This window comes from Stegodyphus dumicola, chromosome 7 (genome assembly GCF_044657685.1).
Source record: "Stegodyphus dumicola isolate Sdum_Otavi_A_Nest chromosome 7, ASM4465768v1".
NCBI lineage: Eukaryota > Metazoa > Arthropoda > Arachnida > Araneae > Eresidae > Stegodyphus > Stegodyphus dumicola.
Genome location: NC_140774.1, coordinates 113,788,347 through 113,808,392, shown reverse-complemented (window position 1 = coordinate 113,808,392; position 20,046 = coordinate 113,788,347). Strand labels below are relative to the sequence as shown.

The following is a 20,046-nucleotide window of genomic DNA, read 5'->3' as shown; positions in this document are numbered from 1 at the left end:
AATTAGCCTATTCGCATAAAATCGAACCCAGGTCGATCCACCAAAGTTCAGCGACTTTTCAGAAATCTGAATAGATAAATTGACGTGTTTACAAATACAATTCCTGAAAAAACATTTACGTGTAATTTATTCTGTCGGCTTAGCAAGATCTATTAGCTTAGCAAGTCTTATAGCAAGTCTCATAGCAAGATATATTTTTAATAGAATGTAGTTAAATTAAGTAAGATTATTTCTATTTAAGATACATGAAACTTTATTTTAATTGCACTATTAGGCATATGACATTTTGTTTCATATTTTAATATTTTGTTTAATATTTTAAATGCCGTTTCATATTATTCGGAATGCGCTGAAAAACAAAAACTTTATTCTATTTTAATTTTACACACTGCAGCGTAAACAAATTACGCATAACTTCCTTCTGCGTATATTTAAATCATTCCCATAAAGCAAATCCAAGTAGCTCTTAACACCTATTCTTTATTTTTTCGCAGTTTTCCTGAATATATTTTCTTTTAAAATGCGATGTAACTTTTAAATAATTTGAAACTCATATAGTGCTTTGAAAAAATAAACTGAAATGCTATGTCTATGTTCAGTTTATTTTGAATTTGACTTTTATACTTATTAAATATTTATTCTTCCGTTTGTAACGTTATCTCTTATTTCTTTTAAGTGCCTTGCAAAGTGAGCATAAATTTATAATCGCATTGAAAGCAACTGCTTTGATATAGAGTAAGATACTTTTTTATCCTCTGTTCTTAAAATATTCAAATAAGAAGCAGCTTAAACTGTACCAGACGTTACAGAGCGGAACGCGAAGAAGTAACGAAATATCTAATTTTCCTCTTCTCAAAGAATCCGCTCATAAATAACATGTCATTTCTAATAAAATCTAACAAATAGCTTCCTTTGAAATTTTGATATTTATAGCATTAAGAATTTTTTTTTTTTTTTTTAAATTTTCTGTTAAAAGTAAAATGCTTTTAGTAGACTAATTCGAAAACTGAATTCTATCTTGAGTGCAGTTTAGTACATAGTATATGCACAGAAGTGCGCAGCAGAGATGAAACGAAAAATGTCATTTTGCATTTATTCTTTCTTATTAAATTGCCTTGTTTTCAATATTTTATTAAGAATTTTAACCGGAAATGTAAGACTTTTGTCATTCCAATAAATATGACTTACCTTCAGTCTAATAACGATAATTTATATAGTATTTATATATGGGATTTAAAGATCTATTTAACAGCCGCAATGAATTAATACCTTCTTACTTAGTAAAACATTTTAACGGAAGGATTCATAGACAAATTACAGATGCATGCACTGTTTAATTAATGGCAAACATCTTACGTCTTTGGACTTCACTAATTCGTTAACAGATCTTCCTCGGAGTAAAGTCGTTATTGACCACTGTCGTCAGATGATTATTTAATTATAATGTTTACTTTACACAAACATAAAACAAAAATAACTCCAATTTTAGTAATTAACAGATTTTATAATTAAGTTCACGTCAACCGTTATTTGAAACGTCAGTAACTCCGTGAGCATCAATTTCCCGTCAAGTTCGAAAGTCCCACTGTAGTTGATTAATACAGATCCTGTAGTATAGGTACGCGTTAGCCCCGAAAATGTCTTTTTTCCTTGAAGTACGCCAGCCGTCTGCCTATGTTGCATGGAAAGTTTAGTGGTCGTCTAGAAAGAAGTGCTGGCCAAAAAGTGTGATGTTGCCAGGCAACAATAACACATTAGAAAAGTCAAATTTTGCATTACAAAACTGGAAAGTTTTAAACTGAAGGATATAGTTTTTTACAGCTGTTTGTTTATCTGAAACGAAATACACTCTTAGAAGAGAAAAAAAAAAAAAAAAAACGCGCACTCAGAAAGAGTTATTCGAATGGGACGAAAATCAGTAGAAGTGATGTACATGTACAGAAAAACAAATGATTACAGTTTAAGAAAATTTAGATGATTTATTGAAGTGATAGAGCTTTACAAAGTAACGCGTTTGTCCACCTCTGGCCGTTATGCAAGCAGTTATTCGGCTTGGCATCGATTGATAGAGGTTGCGGATGTCCTCCTGAGGGATATCGTGCCAAATTCTGTCCAGCTGGCGTGCATTATCTTTCTGAAATGTAAGCCCAGGGTGGCGTGACATGAAGGGCAGCACAACGGGCCTTAGAACTTCGTCGACGTACCGCTGTCCTGTAAGGTTGCGACGGATGACAACCAAAGGGATCCTACTATGAAATGAAATGGAACCCCAGACCATCACTCCTGGTTGTCGGCCTGTCTGCCGGAAGACAGTCAGGTTGGTTTCACACCGCTGTCCGGGCTTCTCCAGACTCGCCTTCGCTGGTCATCGGGTCTCAGTTCAAAGCGGGACTCATCACTCAAGACTATTCTACTCCAGTCAGTGACATTCCAGTGCGAATGAGGTGACTGCACTGCAAACGGTCTTGACGTTGTACAGAGGTCAATGGTAGTCGGCGCAAGGGGCGCCGTGACCTCATCCCCCTTCCTGTGAGTTGGTTGTCTGTGAATAATCCTTGCGGTCACTGAAGCTTTAGTAGCACGTACAGTCGATGATAATGATGCATCTAAAATGTCGCCGATAAGACCAACCGGCTTCTTTGAGCCCAACCTCTCGACCTCTCTCAAATTCTGACATCTGCGCATATCGTTGGCGCACCTGTATGCGAGGCATAGTTACTGTCTACCAGAGTACACGAAATGAAATTTGTAAAGAATTTATGACGTGGAATCGTAATTCCTCCTCTTAAATATCCTGCCAGTTGCGCTGTAGCGACAACCGTTCATTCATTGGCTGCCAAAATGTAAAATTTGCATTTTCCGTCAAAACCTGTATGCATATGAATTTGTATCCAATTTTCTTTATATCTTCTTGGTGCGGTGTGGTGCGAGGTTTTTTTTTTTTTTCTTTCCCTAAGAGTGTATAATTAGTACTTCCTCATACTAAGCTAAAGTAATATAAAAATAATAAACAGCTCTAAATATTCTTAATTTTTGTTGGAATAAAGTAATAGCTTTCTTTTCTGAAGGTAAATTCAAAATTGAAACGAAACATAAAGTTGCACAATTCAGACTACACTGGTATTTAAAGGTCCATCAACCACGCAAAGCAAAACGTAAACAGCTTGTATAATATCAGACATTTGCGTACAGATTTTCCGATGGTAGAAACGAACTGTTGTGCACGTGCCTATTTAATGAGTTGGCAAGGCATGCATACTCCACTATTAATACATGCATCTACATAAATGAAGCTATTTATATTTATGTTTTGTACCAGTTATTTAGTTCCTATGAAAATGGATTTCTTTCATTAGTAAGAGAAATAAAATCATCAAGCAAGGTCAAGAATTCAACCTTTTTATGAAATACAGAATAAGCGGATAGGAGATTTACAACTAGAGCTGCAAACGCGCTACCATGCATTTTAGACACGAAGAACTTTCCTCAAAGCTAGAGAAGTCAGTCGACAATCCAAAAAAGGTACCTAACTACTTACGAGTTAGAGCTTTAATGCAGGATTTATATGTAGCATTAATTGCGGAACACCTAAAAGTGGTATTTAAAAGACCTTAACTTTTTGGACCCTATATCAATAAAAAATGCTTTTTTTTTATTGAGGACTCCAGATTTCATTTACAAACTTATTTTAATTACACCACAAAATGGGTAGTTTTAATGCCTGTAACATCTATTAGGAAAAATACAATGAGTAGAGGACGATTTGGTAATAGAAGTAACCGTAACGTTGAATGTTCATACAGTGTTCATGATCTTCGACAGAAGTCCTGTTATTGGTTACCGACTCAGAGAACACTTATTGGAAGCATTTGTTTGCCTTTTATCGATGTACCATTCCTGATCTCAGCTGCCACAGTTTTCTATAATTTAGAAAGAGTAATAGTATCAATGTATTCTGTTGCAAAACCCATTTATTATGCCTTTATTTAAAAGCAGTAAATCCAGATTCATTTCAATTATTATTAGTTACTATATAGATCCATGAAGTTACATCGCCTGGGATCAGTAAAATCATCTATAAAGAAGAGTGCAGGATTATTTATTTATTTTTATGTGTATAATTCATGTACATCTTTAGTTTATTCCTGCATAAGGTGAGTGAGTGCGCTGCTATTGATGGCTTCCAACCACGGACATGAACCAAACGAAATTATATACCATCACAGCGTGGAAAATTCTAAAGTGACAAAGGTTAATTTACGTACTAATAACAAGGTCCACATTCAAGGCACTTAGCTTAGAACATTTTATTCACGATGCTCAGCTCAGGTTCACGTCGCCGATGTTGCGTTCTCGCTATCAGTGATAACCATATATATTAAGCAAAGAATTTGTCATTTTTTTAGAAAAAATTAATAAAGATTAATATTTCTGTTTCAATTTTGAAATCTTTTCATCCGTCTTATTTTCACGTCCCCGTTATTACCTTCCCTGTAAGAGTTTTTATTAAAACCGTTAGATGGCAACATGTTCGTTTACTCTTTAGAACATTATCGAACTCTGCAGAACAGTGTAAAACCTTTAAAGAAGGATTTAAGAGTCCTCTTTATAAGTTTTTCGCTAATATTTCGGAAACGGTGCAGAAATCAGCAAAACTTAATTTTGAAAAGGTTAATTGAATTTCTTTGAGATAGGAAAATTGAATTTTGAAAAGCTCATTTCCAAAAAAAAAAAAAAAAAAAAAAAAAAAAAAAAAAAAAAAAACGGGCAACCGATATCAAAACAAATACCAGTTCTTACTAAAACAGTTACATGGTGCCGTATTAGTTTTCCGTTGTTTTACGGATTTATTCGGGCTTGGTAAATTTTGCCAATTCAGCTTGAAGGAAAATAGTGGGAAAATTACTGTACACTAAGATTTGGGAAAACTATCCCCATCTCTCTAAATGAAGTTTCTTCGCTCTACGTAAAGCCTGGACAACGTCAGGTGTAGAATAAATTTCATGAGGTTATAAGTGGATTTTAGGTTTTTCATATGTTTTAAAGGAAGCCCAAAGAAGAAATGAAGACATGTGAAACTGTAATTTATAAACTCCGAATCTGTCAAAAAGAAATCTAGTAAAGCTCCATTTACAATTCCTAGAAATTACTAGTAACTGGATTTATGTTTCTTTTGTACCTGTCTTTCATCTATCTACAAAAGAAGAATGCAATATAATTATAATAGCTAAAGACAAGTACTTTCATTTAACCACGTTTCTAATTAGTTATCGTCTTAATTGCTATGCATTAACAACACTATACTTATAGATGAAATTATGAACTAGCATTTAACAAAATATTGTATCGCAATTATAGAGAAAAATCCAAAGTCAATTATTATTAAGAAATTAAGTTCCTTTTTAAAAGTTTGCATTCAGTTAGGTTTTAACTATATAAGAAATACAAGAAACGGCAGGCAAATTATTTCTCCATTAAAACTACGGTAAAGAAAAGAAGGAATAGAAATATTTTGATACTGTAAAAGAAAAATTAAAAATTAATGTACGCGTTCCAAAGGAAAATAAATATTTCTACAGAACATAATTATATTTATAAGTCATCTGAGCTGCTTTTCTGTATGACTTCCACCCCATCATTCTTTGAGAGGCTTATTAACGTAGGAAAAATGCAGAAATAACTCAAAGAAGCTTTGTTGAGTTGAAGCAAATGGAAACGTTATTGAACTTTTCATTCATGTCACTACATCTTTTCAAAGTATTTTAATTAGATAGAATATTCATTAATAAATTTATCTTGATCAGACACGTTTGTTTGTATGACTGAAGAAGCACTTCAGGCATTCGAACTAGATATCCATTCATATATTTAAAAAAGGTATATATCCTGGTAATTGGTACTCTCTCTTCCACCTTCTTTTAGAGTTTATTGAACTATTTTTATGACAACACATATATGTTGTCATGCCAAAGAAATAAAATTTGCTTCTCATTGAACATATGATATTTTAATAAAGATTTTGCAGTGAAACAGGAATATTCCTTATTTCACTTAAAATACAAAGTGAAAGTTCATCATTATAATATGAATTCCCTATTTACGTATTTATATGTTTTTGTTAACTTTAAAAATGAAAGTATTTTTCATTTGCATAATGCAAAACACATTTCACTTTCAGCTGTGAAACACAGATAATACTTTTTAGTTACATAGATTCGCTGCCCAGATGGCATAATGGTTAAGGAAGCCAACTGCGATACCAAAGAGCCTGGTTTCGAATGCCGAAGAAGTCATGGTTGTATTTGTCCGCCCCGCCCCCTCATAGGAGACAAAAGTGGCCCACCTATTAGGTACCTCCATTAATAAAGTGACCACCTCTTAGTAGTGATCAACGTCTGTGGACTGTTTGGGCTTGCCAAAAGTGACATAGATTCTGAAATTAAAATATAATCCCGTCTTCATTTCTTTTTTCTAAACTGAAACTAAACAAATAATTTAAGTGTAAAAATTTGAAACTTATTGCTATTTATTTAGAATTATAACAACATATTTTTATTCAGGTAAAATTATGAATCTAATATATGTTGATATTTGTTTTTCATTTATTGCCGTAGCCCCAAACTGCCTTTATTCAAAATTTGAAAGCAGCTGAAGGATCAGAGTACTTTATGAACAAAATAAAATTTTTAACAAAAAAAAACTAAATTAAATTTTTAACTAAATTAAAATTTGTACTTCCTTTTACGAAGGAAGCTTTTTTAATTGCGAAAATATCGGAAATCATTTTTGAGCGGAAAGTCCATTTTGAATGTTTTCGGATCCATTTGGAAGAGTTTTCACGTGACATCTGTAGGTACCCACAGAAGAAAGAACTATTTATTTTTTTTCCCTCAAACGGATTATAAAATGGATTTAAAATTTATTAAGAAGGGAGGTTTCCGTGTCATCTGTACGTAAGTGTGTATTTATATATGTATCTCTCATAACTCAGAAACTATTATCAGTAGAACGTTGAAAATTTATACGTGGGGCTGCTATAACTACAATAGCAATACCAAACGTATATATACATATATACCGATACCCCTTACCCAGGGCAAAATTCCTTACAGGGCCTTTATTTCAGCATTCGTTGGTCGTAATCATAGTTTCTAGATTCACCTTCTTTTAGAGTTTTTCTACAAAAGTATTTTAAGTGACAGAAACTTTCTTGCTTTGGCAATGTGAGATTTAAAAAACAATTGACAAAAAATTAAATCTAAATTTCAATGCGGTTCCTGCACTTATATTTGAGGACGTTGCGTACTCGTGATGAAAAAATAAAATTGTAAGAAATTTGATTGCTGTACAAAAAAAAATTACTGTGATATTTAATTTCAAAATTTGCATTTTTTTATGTCATTTTCATCTGTCTCGAAAATTGTTTATACAAGTTAGATTAATTAGAGGAAATAGGTTTAAATGAAGTGCAGCAAAAAGTGTGCATAACTTAATAGGTTGTACAGCGAAGTCATCATATATTTTTAATGCACAATTCTAAAAGCGTCCGTAAACGATAATAATATTGACACGAAAAAAAAATTAATTTACAAGTATTTTCTCTCTGAAATGTAAAGTGTGGTATCTGCAAGAAATGTTCCTTGTTTACCTTTGTAATTAAAACGTACTGACAGCTTAATATTAAATTTTTAGTCTGATCTTTATTTAAATTTATTCTGATATATTAATTTATATTTTATTTAAAATAAACAAATTACGAAAACTACTCAAGAAGAAAAAAATTTGAGTATAAATAGTGCCAACTTTACGCTTTCCTTTATTTATTATATACAGTGAAATACGTTTAACGCGAAAACGCTTAAGACGATATATCGGTTAACACGAAATAGGTGTGTGGTGTATTTAATTACGGCAAAGCAAACTAGGGCTATCTGCCAAAGGGGAGGGATGCCTTTCGTGGAGGACTTTCTAAGGGAAACTGGCTCGTATACACGTTACACATGGGGAAAACCACGAAAACACCCATGCAGCCAGCCCGTTCGCGGGATTCGAACCTCGGACTGAACTACCAGTGCTCAGCGACTTTACCGCTCGGCCGCTGGTGGGCTAACACGAAATAGTACAACATTTTTTATTACAATGTTCAACTACAACACATCATGGCATTTAGATTTTGATAAAGCATTTATAACCTGGGAGGAAAAATACTAGAATGTACCTTCATCACGAATTGCAGATACTCATCAGCAGTTCCGGTTTCTTTCTAGATTTATTAATTTTCAGCAGCGGGAAAAGAAGTTGTTTACATGTAAATGCGCTCCAAACAAAGCGATTATTTTTTTCAAAAATTCGGAACTTAGGTTATTTGTCTTTTGACAAGCACGAATAAACATAAACAAATTTGCATCTTCAAATTTTTGAATAAGATGTGTAAATTAATTAGCTGTGTTTGTAGATTTCGTGACAGTTCGTTTTACATTCTACGCACGTTCGTATTTAGTAATAAGACAAATATAAAACTGGAGTCTAGATCATCCGAGTTTGTAGAAATTCTTTTCAAATTCTCTTGATAATATTGCTAATTAATTTACACGAAATGTATGTATTCAACGGCAATGCAAAAGTGCTTGCAAATCCACAAATCCACCAACTGCCGAGCGGTGAAAGCCGCTGAACACTGGTAGTTCGGTCCGAAGTTCGAATTCCAGCATGAGCATTTGGCTGTCTGCATGAGCAGTTTCGTAGTTTTCGCCATGTGTAACGTGGACACGAGCCAGTTTCTTAAAAAGACCTCCAAGGGGCATCCCTCCCTTTCTGTGCTGTACCTAAGGGTGAAGCACGAAATAAGTAATAAAATGCCACTTGCGGGAAGTGGGCCGCCACCGGTTTATAATACTGGTTTTATTATTTTTTTAATTACTGAAATAAAAAACTCTAATGACATATAAATAAATCAAGAGCAAGCTGAATAAACCAGGATAAAAATTCGAATATCAAGAGTGCAGATAATTGAAGCTGTTTTGTACTAGAAAGTGTTTTTCTTTTCATTGTACTGTAAACAACTGTATTTTAATTCTTTGATTAACACAAATCACAAAGGTGTTCGAACAAACTTCAGCACTGAAACAGTAAAGTAATGGTTACAATGAAACGCTCCATTTATCGACTTCACAAATGATCTTGCATTAGGTTGTTTTACTTCATTAAGATTTGCTTAACTGTTCTAAGCCGATAAGGGCAGATAATTGTTAGGTGCCCTAAAAGTAATAGAAATTTCGTTTCAGTAAACATAATCAGGTGGAAATGTGGAGGTCTAACCGCTAGTGGTCCCAAAGAGATAAAATGTATTTGCTGCTCGATGTAATTGTATTTGTTGCGTTGGAATAAAGCCAATTATTTTATAATTGTTAAATGCAACCTACAAATGATAATGTATTTTAAGTAATATTTTTGAAGGTCTTGCAACAAATAGCTGCATAAAATAACTTGGGTATATTCCATTTTACAACAGCAGCTCACTTTTACACTTCATTAGTTTGAAACTTCACTCTCATTTATACATTAGTACCTCCTGCAGTAAATAAAATAAATGACAGTATGATTTTATGTGTTACAAAAGTAAATAAATAGAGGAATGGATAAATAAAAGTATATAAATAAATAAAAGAGTCAAAGCATAAAATATGGTCCAGTTTTTAATTTTACGCAATGATTACATGAAATGTATTGGATTTCTTTATTTGTTTGTGAAAAAGTAAATCACTGTAGTATAGCCCTTCAGATTCCTTTCATTGAATACGAAAAAGCGTATAATTTTATGAATTTGTTTGCCTGAGCAGTCAATTAAACCCTCATATTTCAGACGTTTTAACTCAACGGGATCTATTGCTCTAGCCCTGCCTTATCACTGAAGTGTGCAGATGCAGAAAACCTACACTTATTGATCTGAAAAAAGAGAAAAAATGAACAGAACACAACAATTTTACAGCTAATTGTAGGAGCAGAGACCCGCCGTGCTAATTATGGAGTTCTGATCCAATTTTGATGGCAAACAGCCCGGAGGAGTCGGATCTGAGGATCTTTCACTCCTCTTGCTATACCACCAATTTTTACAACAGTTGTCTCGTTCATCTCGTATCTTTTATACCACCTAGACACTGTACGCTTGCTTACAAATATCCATGTTTTCTTCGAGATTCGAGCCCGAACCCAGTGATACAGCAGTTAGTATTGTTAACCACTGACTCAATCCAGAGAGGCTGCAGATGATCTCTTATTTTCTTTCTTGTACATTCTACTCTCCTATATGCCATTCTCACTATCCACGACTCAGGCATTGCTCAGGCATCTTTTCCATTGCTATCACCTGCAAGCCTTTCCTTGTCACTACTATTATTCTGTAAAATTTAAATTGCTTATATCGGTGTTTTGGGAGATCAAACTAAGAAAAACTGTACATATTCACATTTTTACAGGCTCTGCATTTCTCATATAATTTTTACTTTAAATTTTTCTTGAGCTTCCATGTGCTTTATCATACAGTTTTTTTAAAAAACTGGAAGAGTTAAAAATTTCTTCACGTATGAATGAAAGATAACAATTAATTGTTATGCCAAGCTAGTTTACGAAAGATACCACAGCAAAGCTCTGCTTAAGAAAAATATGGTAAATTTCTATGACGTAATTAACCCTCTGAGCAGCTAGTGGATATAAATTTGAGCAAATTATAAATGAAAATGTATGTACGCAAGTGGTAAATGTAACCCGAATGTGTCTTTGCTATTCGTTTCATGTACATGTCGGTCATGATATCGATAGTATCAGCACATCTTTGAAATAATTAATATTTTGTGAAAGTTTTCACGAGTCTACGAAATCAAGCGTGCAATCTATATATTTTCTAATAATATTTTTGCTTCTTAATTTACTAGGATATGATCTACAAATCCTACAGAGAGAAATTAAATGTTTTTGAAATATAAATTTGTTATCTTTGTTTTAGTTCGTCTAATAGAATTCCAATTTAATAACTTAGATATAAATTTTTATGAGAGGAAGCTTTTAAAGTCTTCAAATTGGTTGTTAACTACATAAAATCAATGACTTACTATTTAAATGTATTATAATATAGTACCTGCAATATAGTAAAACAAATGGTAAATATACAAACTTAAAATCATTCTTTCTATAAAGAATAGATTCAGTATTTTAAGAAAAGTCAGAAACAAAATAAATAAATGTATATCTGAGTATACTATCTGGTATATACCGTGTCCACAGAAGTTCTTATTCAGAATGTTTTTTACCGTTGTAAGCAGAAATACACTGATAATTACAAAAATGTTTGAAATCACACAAAGGTCAATGCTTTATCATTTTTAAATGTCAAAAATCGAGAGACAAAATCTACAAAATCTGAGAGAGATAATGCATTTTAAATCTGATGATAATATTCAGGTATCGTACACATACGGAAGCTTGAAAGCATTCAGGGATTGCACAGACAAGCTGTCAAAAATCATACACACATGGAAGATCGAAATGTTTGCATTTGCAATGTAATTAAAAGTAAAATATGAGTAAAATACCGCTTCGTAAAAGGTTACTGATGATGAGATTAAGTGACACCAGCATTTCTATGCAGATTATTGAGAAACATATTGATAAACATATTTTTTTAAAACAAAAAACACAGACAGTCATGAGTATGGGCATGTAGCCGACTCGTAATACTATTCGTATTAATTAAAAGTGAAAATTGTAGTGGAATTAAATTTTCGTACGGTTTCTAGATTATGGATCTACAGTACCATAACGTTTTTGCAGTAATAAAATGTTTTTAGTCTTTATAAATTACTTGCATGAAAAATCTTTCAGCACACAAACTGTGTGAAAATTATAAGTAAAGAACTGTAAGAAAAAATGCCGAATTTTGTTCCTTCTAAAGTTATAATTTTAATAACCCATCAAAGAATAATATTGGAGATAATCTGCTCTTTCTCAGCTTTAAATCACTCGAAGTCATCAATGTTTTGCAGTTCTATAATCAACGTTGAAGATTAGGAATATCTAATATTTCATCTATAAATTCGTTTTGTTAAATTTTCATCATCGACAAGCGCAAATGACATATTGATTGTGCGATATCCATATATCCGATTTTAATTATGCGGGACATACGTTTTGTTCTTCCAGCAATGTATCTTTAGAATCAAAGAGTTAATAAGTATGTAATTTCGAGAAGGTAGTAATGCTAATTTTCACACTAAGGAAATAAAGAAGAAACAAATGTGATAAGATTTTCTGGTTTTATTCTGGAATTGAAATGATCTAAAGAACTGCAACAGTCCCGCTTCAGGCCATACCAAGCTAGCCCTTGCATTAACTTGCATATGTTTAGTGATTTACTTGTCAAAAGCATGTCTTTTTTAATGTTACACTTTTTATTTAGTGCTAAAAGGGGTAATTCTCAATAAACGAATAGTGGCTTTATTTACTTCTGTTAAAAAATTGAAATAAGGAGTCAACCTATATGCTTAACACCTTGAAAGAAGTTCGGATAACAAAAATCTTATACATGGAATGCCTGAAGCAGTGTGATAGCTGAAACATCATGCTAAAGAACTATCTAATGAACTTCCGAAGTTAGCTGTGTGTTCTTTGTCATGTAAGTTCTTTGTAAAGAGAAATGTTTTGAATCCGCTCTTGAATTCATGTACCTGAACACCATACAATAGATTGCCATTTTGGAAAAGCAAGACGATATCATTTCGGATTTCCTAAATCGTATTAAAAGACATGCGATTTCATCAAATCAAAAGAGTTAAAAGACATCATTAATCGCGTTTTATTTACAACAATTTAATCAAGATTTATGAACTTCATGCTTTCCTTAAGTCTTTTTTGGTAAAAGAAATAATTGTTTGCTTTGCTTTATAAGATTTAACGAAATGCGATAAAGGAATTAGTAAAGCCTTTATGTTATTTCACCAGTTTGCAATAAAAAGAAATATTATACTAACATTGTGACTAATGCTTTAAGTGCCTAAGCAGTCTTTTCATTCATTCTAGCTAACTCCAACAGGTACAATAAATTTGATACTGCGCAAAATAACATTCACTTGAGCCGTAAAACTTCCTGGTACGCTCAAATTCCATCTCGAAGGAGGATGAGAAGACTAAGCCTTTCAACCTTTCAGAGCTAAATTTGCATAAACAATCGCATTTTTACTCAATCTCCTCCCGTCAACTTATCCTCTGTAAGTTTTAATCTTGCAACTCATTCGGAAAGGCTTAAAGACGCCGAACAGAAAAGTGCGAATTTTCGAGAAAACGTGAAGTGTGACAAAACACAATCAGCTTGAAATGGAGTCGATAATCCTATTAATCTGACACTTTTCGCTATGTATTATCCTTCGATGGCACGGCTAATGGAAGGAAGAAGATGGATTCTGAGAGTGCCTCTCATTATGCTAAGTGAAAAAGGGCTCGCTCGAAGATAGAAATAATTTTTCTTTGAGCTAGTGCCTTTTGTGAAGAGAACGTTAATAGATAGACGGGACTCTGCTAATTTAGTTTCCTGAAGATTTGCAATGAATCAAGCGCTGATTGTGCCGAATGCAACTTCCAGACTGTAGTGCAATTTCTTCATCTTTTCTTTATTTCTATCTATTTGTTGCAATGCAAATGGTTATGTCAACGATTCGCTCTCTTTTACTTTTAAAGCTGTGAATTCATCGCTATGACTCCTACTGTATGATTCACGAGTGTTTGCTACCTTAGAAATAATACAGAATAAATCTAACGCAATTCATTCGGGAATTTTATTCAGTTAGAGAAATTTCCTTAGAAGTATTTTATTGACAGATAATTCTTTTATTGCCATAAACTCTAGAAGGAAATACGAGTTGAAACATAGAATATATATTTTACTTTATGTATAACTTTTGTATTTCTTTCGTACATCATTTAGAGTTTTCATTTCTTAAACATTTATGTCTGTATTTTCCGTTATTTCTAACACTGTTTTCTTAGTATCTCACTTAGAGGCTCTTTCTTCTAAAGATAAATATTTTTTTTTGATATTTCAGTCGTAATTACCATAATATATCATTTACAATCTTTATCCTTTACGTTTTTACATTTACAGTTCTCCTCATATTTTCCTAATTTTCCTTAAAGGACGTTTTTTAATCTGTAATGTTTAACTTTCTGAGAAAAAAGAAAATTTTGCTGCTTATCTTTTAATAAATAATGATAAAAATTAACCGCTGAATCATTCAGTCAGTGAATGAAACAAACCATTCTTTCGAGGCCGATATGACATTATTTCCTTCAAAAACCATTTTGTAAAGGGGAAGCAGCAAACAACCAAATTATAGTACGGAAATCAATTAGTGAAAAAAATGGAAAAGAGATGTATCGCAATCTGTTGAAGTAAATAGAAACAAAAGTGAATGCTAATATATTTGTATTTGCAAAAATGGTAGTAAAAGTTTTGAAAAAATGAACTGGAGGCGACGTTATTAACTATACATTTTCCCCAAGTTTGACAGGCTTCAAAGAAATTCAATTAATCGACTGAAAAAAATTCTGGATAATTTTTGCAAAAGCTCCGAACTGTACTTAAATGAAACCTGACATTATCTATCGAAGATTTATTTTTAAATTTATTTTTTCGGGGCATAGTATTTGTAGTCTTTGATACGAAATCTTATCGCTATTTTAATTTGGTCTCTAAATATCAAACAACATTTATTACGTTTCCTCTCTCATTACCAAATTACTACGTGGTGTAACTAAAATACATCATCGGATTAGTAATCGTAAATTCAGGAGTTCGAATCTCGACAAGGAATTCAAATTTTTCACGGCTCCTGCCCCGAAATAAAAAACCTAATAGACTGGCGCCTGAACCAAAACGGTGGTGGACGCTAATTTGTCACCATTAGGCATGGCGACGGAGTCCCAGGCTTTCCAATGTTTTTTAATTGAGCGTAGCACTAACACACATCTCGAAAGCACATAGTAAGGAGGAATAATGCAAGGGTTTTCTCCCTACGTAACTTTATACATTGTCGCTTTGTCATAGTATGTACCAGAAACTATGAATTATGATCCATCGCAAGTGAACTCATAGATAAAAAATAAGCTTAGTTGCTTTACAGTAATTATAATTATATATAATCTTCGCAAATTTAGTCTAAGACATTTATTACAAGCATATATGCATGGGTGTTGATGTAAAACTAATGTTTAGATATTCCTGATAATATTAAAGTGATTATTACTGATAATATAATTTTATTAATTATCAGTAATTAAATATAGTTTTAGGAAAAAATATTTCATGGCAAGAGAAAAAAAATGGGAAGAGGCATACATTTGATTCTCGTTCACATATCCCAGAAAAATGAAAATGTATTGAAATGAACCAATTTCCCTTCTACATCCTCCATAAAGACATATTCCTGCTTAAGCATACAGACCTTGTGTGTTTGCCGTAATCAATTGTACACGTACGAAATATAATACTACGAATTAATATTTATCTCAATGCAGCCAGTTAGTGACTACTTTATAGCAAATTCTTTTGTAAGATATTAGAATATGTAAAATCTTGAAATATGTAGCATGATTTTATTTGCTCATGCACATTTCATGCTTTTTTATTTCGTTTAAATACAAAGTATTGCATTTGCATTAATATAAGTATTTTATAAACCTTATAGCTGTAGTTTTCGAAAGTTTGTGTATGGCTTGCTGGAATCAATTTTTATATTGTTTTAGAAATCGTTTTTTAGACATTGGTTTCAAAACATTGTTTAAACTGTCTTTCCAAAGTACCGACAAGCAAAAATTTAATTCTGTGTAAAAAAATTCACATTCTGTTCTTACTAAGATTCATTTAATTTTTCTCCTGTCGATTAACTCATGATCTTCCAACAAATATTGCATAATATCTGGTATTTTAATATTTCAGATGTGGGCCGTGTGATCACTCCTCAGCCAGTGTGTGTGGTTGTCCCGCGAGATGTTTCTGAATATGAAGAATTACCACCAGGCGTAGAAGATTCTAGAACTCTCCAACCACAAGAATCATGGAATACATTTTTCAGCCACCCAGAAGCTTCTTTCGTCAGGTTGAATTTTTCAGTACCACACGGTTCTCGGTTAGCACTCTTGGCGAGGAAAAATGATCCTCCATCTATAACCTCCTACGATATCATGGAAGTTATTGGCGATGAATTACGGCGATATGTTAGAGCTACTCTGGTAAGTCAAGATAAAAAATATATTTTCATTTTTTTTAGAATCCCAGGATTTCTAAATATATTTTGAAAACTATAACCTACCAAATTTTAGTTTTTCTTTTAGTACTTCAGTTATTTTCATGTTCCACTTACTGCCTTGCGTGCAAGATTCTTGTTGAATTATGTGACTGACGTTATAATTAGAAGCTTTATGTTAATTATTAGTACTTAGTGGATTATTACTTGTTAATCAAATAATTACAGAGTAGCATAAAGTATCTGGTCTTCTTCGGGAACGTACGATTAGACCAGACCTCTAAAATACAGCTAGTGTCTTTCCTCTGTACTTTTAAATATCACAGAGACAGGTAAAGAACATTTTTATTAATTTAAACAAAGTTTAACCGACAGAACCAACCCGTTCTTACAGGAGCCAACACTTTGGGCTTAAACCAAAGATAATGGATAAACATAAAATTAATGAAGTATAGATTAACGGCTTTATAATTTTACTAGCACACAAACTGTATCTGACTGAAGTCGGCGTAAACAAGCTTAATGGCAAGAATAACTCATCGTCATAGAATTCTAATTGCTAGAGGATCAAAATTAGTGACGTAGCCTTCAAGCAGCCAAAGCATGCTCTGATTTCATCCTCCAAAATCTTCCTTTAAAAATACTTCCTTCATTCAGCCTAATTTAAATATCGCGCTCTGGAAATTTACATTTTGGCAGGGAAATAAAATGAAGCTTGGCGGAAAAGTAATTTAAATTAAAATAACGATTTAGGAAATTAAGCCTTACAAGCTGCTAAAACAGATTTGGAACTTAAAATAACATTAAATTAGTTTGTTTTTTAATTAATATACTTTGTCAGCTTTGTTTGATGCTTGATATTAATGTCTTCCTTTACGTAAGTAAAAGTTAATTTTATACGCTTCTCTTATTTCGAAAATTATTTGCATTAAATTAATAAATATATTTTCCTCTAAAACAGAGTTGAAGCAAAATTTAGAATTAAATTAATTTAGCGTTTTACGCTCAAAGAAATAAAATAATTCCCAGATGGTGGATATTAACGTTTTTCATCATGTAAATGATAGTTATTTTCATAGTCTTGTAAACACACAAAAATTATATTACGGAGTAATTTTTACGCGGTATTTATAAAACGTTTATTATTGTTTGCAAATTATAAGAAAGAAAACTTTGCTATATTAAATCTGTTTCTGCTTAATGAACAGATTTAAGCAACAAATACTTAGAACAAATTCTTTATTTTATAAAACGACATTTCTAAAGCGAACTGTTTAGATTTTAATTTTAAAATAAAAAGTATATTGATAAACTATAAAGAATCGCTCCTATAACTTATTTCGTCTTAAGTAATTTATGAACTTCTGAAATGTATAAACTATGGATTTGAATAACGCAGTTTCATGTAATTGTTCAAAATGTCACACTGTTTGAATTCTCCAGTGAGGAGTTTAGGCTATGGAAAATGTAAAACTCTATAACTTCTGCATAATTTTTTCAAACACATTTTTCATAAAAACACTAAAATTTGTCATTTAATTGAATGCATTTGTAATTCTATGCAGCGGGTCTACTGATTTATTCCGAAGGCTTAATTGTTGTGCTTAATAATAAATACTATAGCAAAAACTAGTGTTTATTCTGATGAAAAATATACGTATAAAGAGTTTATATTATAAAATGCGTTATGCGTTTTGACATTACTGACGGTACTCAAAACGAGAAATATATTTAAAAAAATCATTTTTTATCCAAAACAATGCAACATCGATAGAGAGATAGTATTTTTCAACATCTCTGCTTGGTGTTTTTCAGTGTTATTAGCTATTCAGAATTTTTTGAATTTTTCTCGACCTGTTTAACCAGTTATGAACAATCTGTGAAATATTTGCTTTCTAAGGTGAATAGTCATATTTTAAAAAAGACATTTCATAGATTTAAAATTTATTTAAAAACCGAAATTATAATTTGCATTTAACTTCAAAAAATCATGCAATGTATTTCTATGTTATCAAACGAAATATTTTCGTCAGAACATTACATGCGCATTAATGTATAATTTTATAAAACCTACTGTTTGAGAATATATATTTAAAGAAATTATTATATAAGCCTGCTTTTTGGCACATCGTGTGCTGTTTTTATTTGGCAGGTACACTTCTGCTACTGTAAGGTAAAACCAAAATCAAGTGCAATTTTTAACTGTAATTCTAGCAGACTGCTTAAGATAAATCTTGTATAGTCTTCAAGTATATTTCAAAATTACTTAAATATAACAAAGTAAATTTATTTATTTTAATTTACATTTTTAAATTCTTTGAAAAGTTAAAAAATTTAATCGAAAATTAATTTAATTTCGAATTCATGCAAATCTTCCTCATCTGAGTCAAAAAAAATTTAATTATAAATTTAGAAGCTTGCATATTTTTTCACAGGACCTATGATATTTCCCGTTCTCTAAGAATCGCAGCTCTATGAAATTAATCAAACTCGTACTCTACAACCGGTAACAAATGCTATAAACTACCGAAATAATATCGCTTCCAGTTACTGGATTATCTCGTAACCTTCTTTCGGAACAGATAATGCAAAGAAAGACACTGATATAAGAAAAGTAATGTATCCCACACATTATGGTTATCGAAATGGCTCGTGAAAGAATGGAATCTGCTGTTTGCGAGATGGTGCTGTCACCTTTGATGACGTCATCATTTTCTCTTAGACGGTGTATAGTGGGAATAACGAAGCCATTTTCGATAAGCGGTACCTATGCGTATTGTGGAATCCCAAAATAACTGATTTCGTTGAGTAAAACACCTTGCATGCCCAAAACAAATCTTCTCATATACAGAAACGATATGCATTTTCTTCCTTCTAATATTTGTATGTATTATTTTTAGGATGAAGAAGTTCAAATACAAACGTTACGTGTGTTTGATAGTTTAGTGTAAAACGTAATCTAAGATATGCGAACTCTGTGCTTTTTTAACATAAAAATGCATTTCATTTGCCGAGAACACTTAAAAATCTCATTTTACTGAATTTAAAGGAAAACTAAATACTAATATGCTTTTTGTTTATGAAGATAAAAATACAATTAGCAAATGCTTATTTTCCGATGTAGGAAGTTATTACAAAACAAATCGAAAGAGGTATTTACCTGTCAGATAAATTGTGCTTATAAATGAAAAGGTTTAGAACAGGAGATAGTCAAAAGGTGGGATTACCTGTATTTCAGTATCAATCTTACATAAAAGTGTAAATCCTATACATTTTGGAACATTTGCAATTGCTTATCTTTATGTTAGTTCTCTTAACATGAAAAACACCAAATATGAACACGGCCCTCTATACCTGGTTTACAACTTCATACAATCTTAATTTAGACCAAGTATATTTTATGCAAACTTTAAATGCGGATCATGGAGTGCGTCGTAGCTAAACCGTTATCAGACTTGTAGCTATCCTCAGCTGCGCGTCGAAAGGGATTATTCCTGGGAAATTCCACCTCCAGGAAATCTGATTGGTTGACCTTCGGGAAAATGTCCCACAAATATATTTTTCCTGCCTGCTCTACACAAGAAGACCTATACGTGCTCATCCCTTCCAGCCTCGTAAAATATGCCAACACATCGCTGAGAGGAAAAGTTTCGTCTAGAAAACCATATATTCAAACTATTGTTGAAAACCACCCTTTTCTTAAAATAATTTCTCGTAGCGCCCCGCGTCATTATATGTTACTAATCCCGTTAAGATA

At 32.2% G+C, this 20,046-nt stretch overlaps 1 protein-coding gene across 2 annotated transcripts in view; it reads left to right on the top strand.

Moving 5' to 3' along the window:
- The window catches only part of LOC118183119 (teneurin-a-like), a 1,514,249-nt gene that overhangs the window by 878,006 nt on the left and 616,197 nt on the right, over positions 1-20,046 (top strand). For both annotated transcript variants that reach the window (XM_085820731.1, XM_085820730.1), the window contains exon 10: positions 15,983-16,275. In XM_085820731.1, coding sequence (XP_085676857.1) covers positions 15,983-16,275 — 293 coding nt within the window. The remainder of the gene's footprint in view (positions 1-15,982; positions 16,276-20,046) is intronic.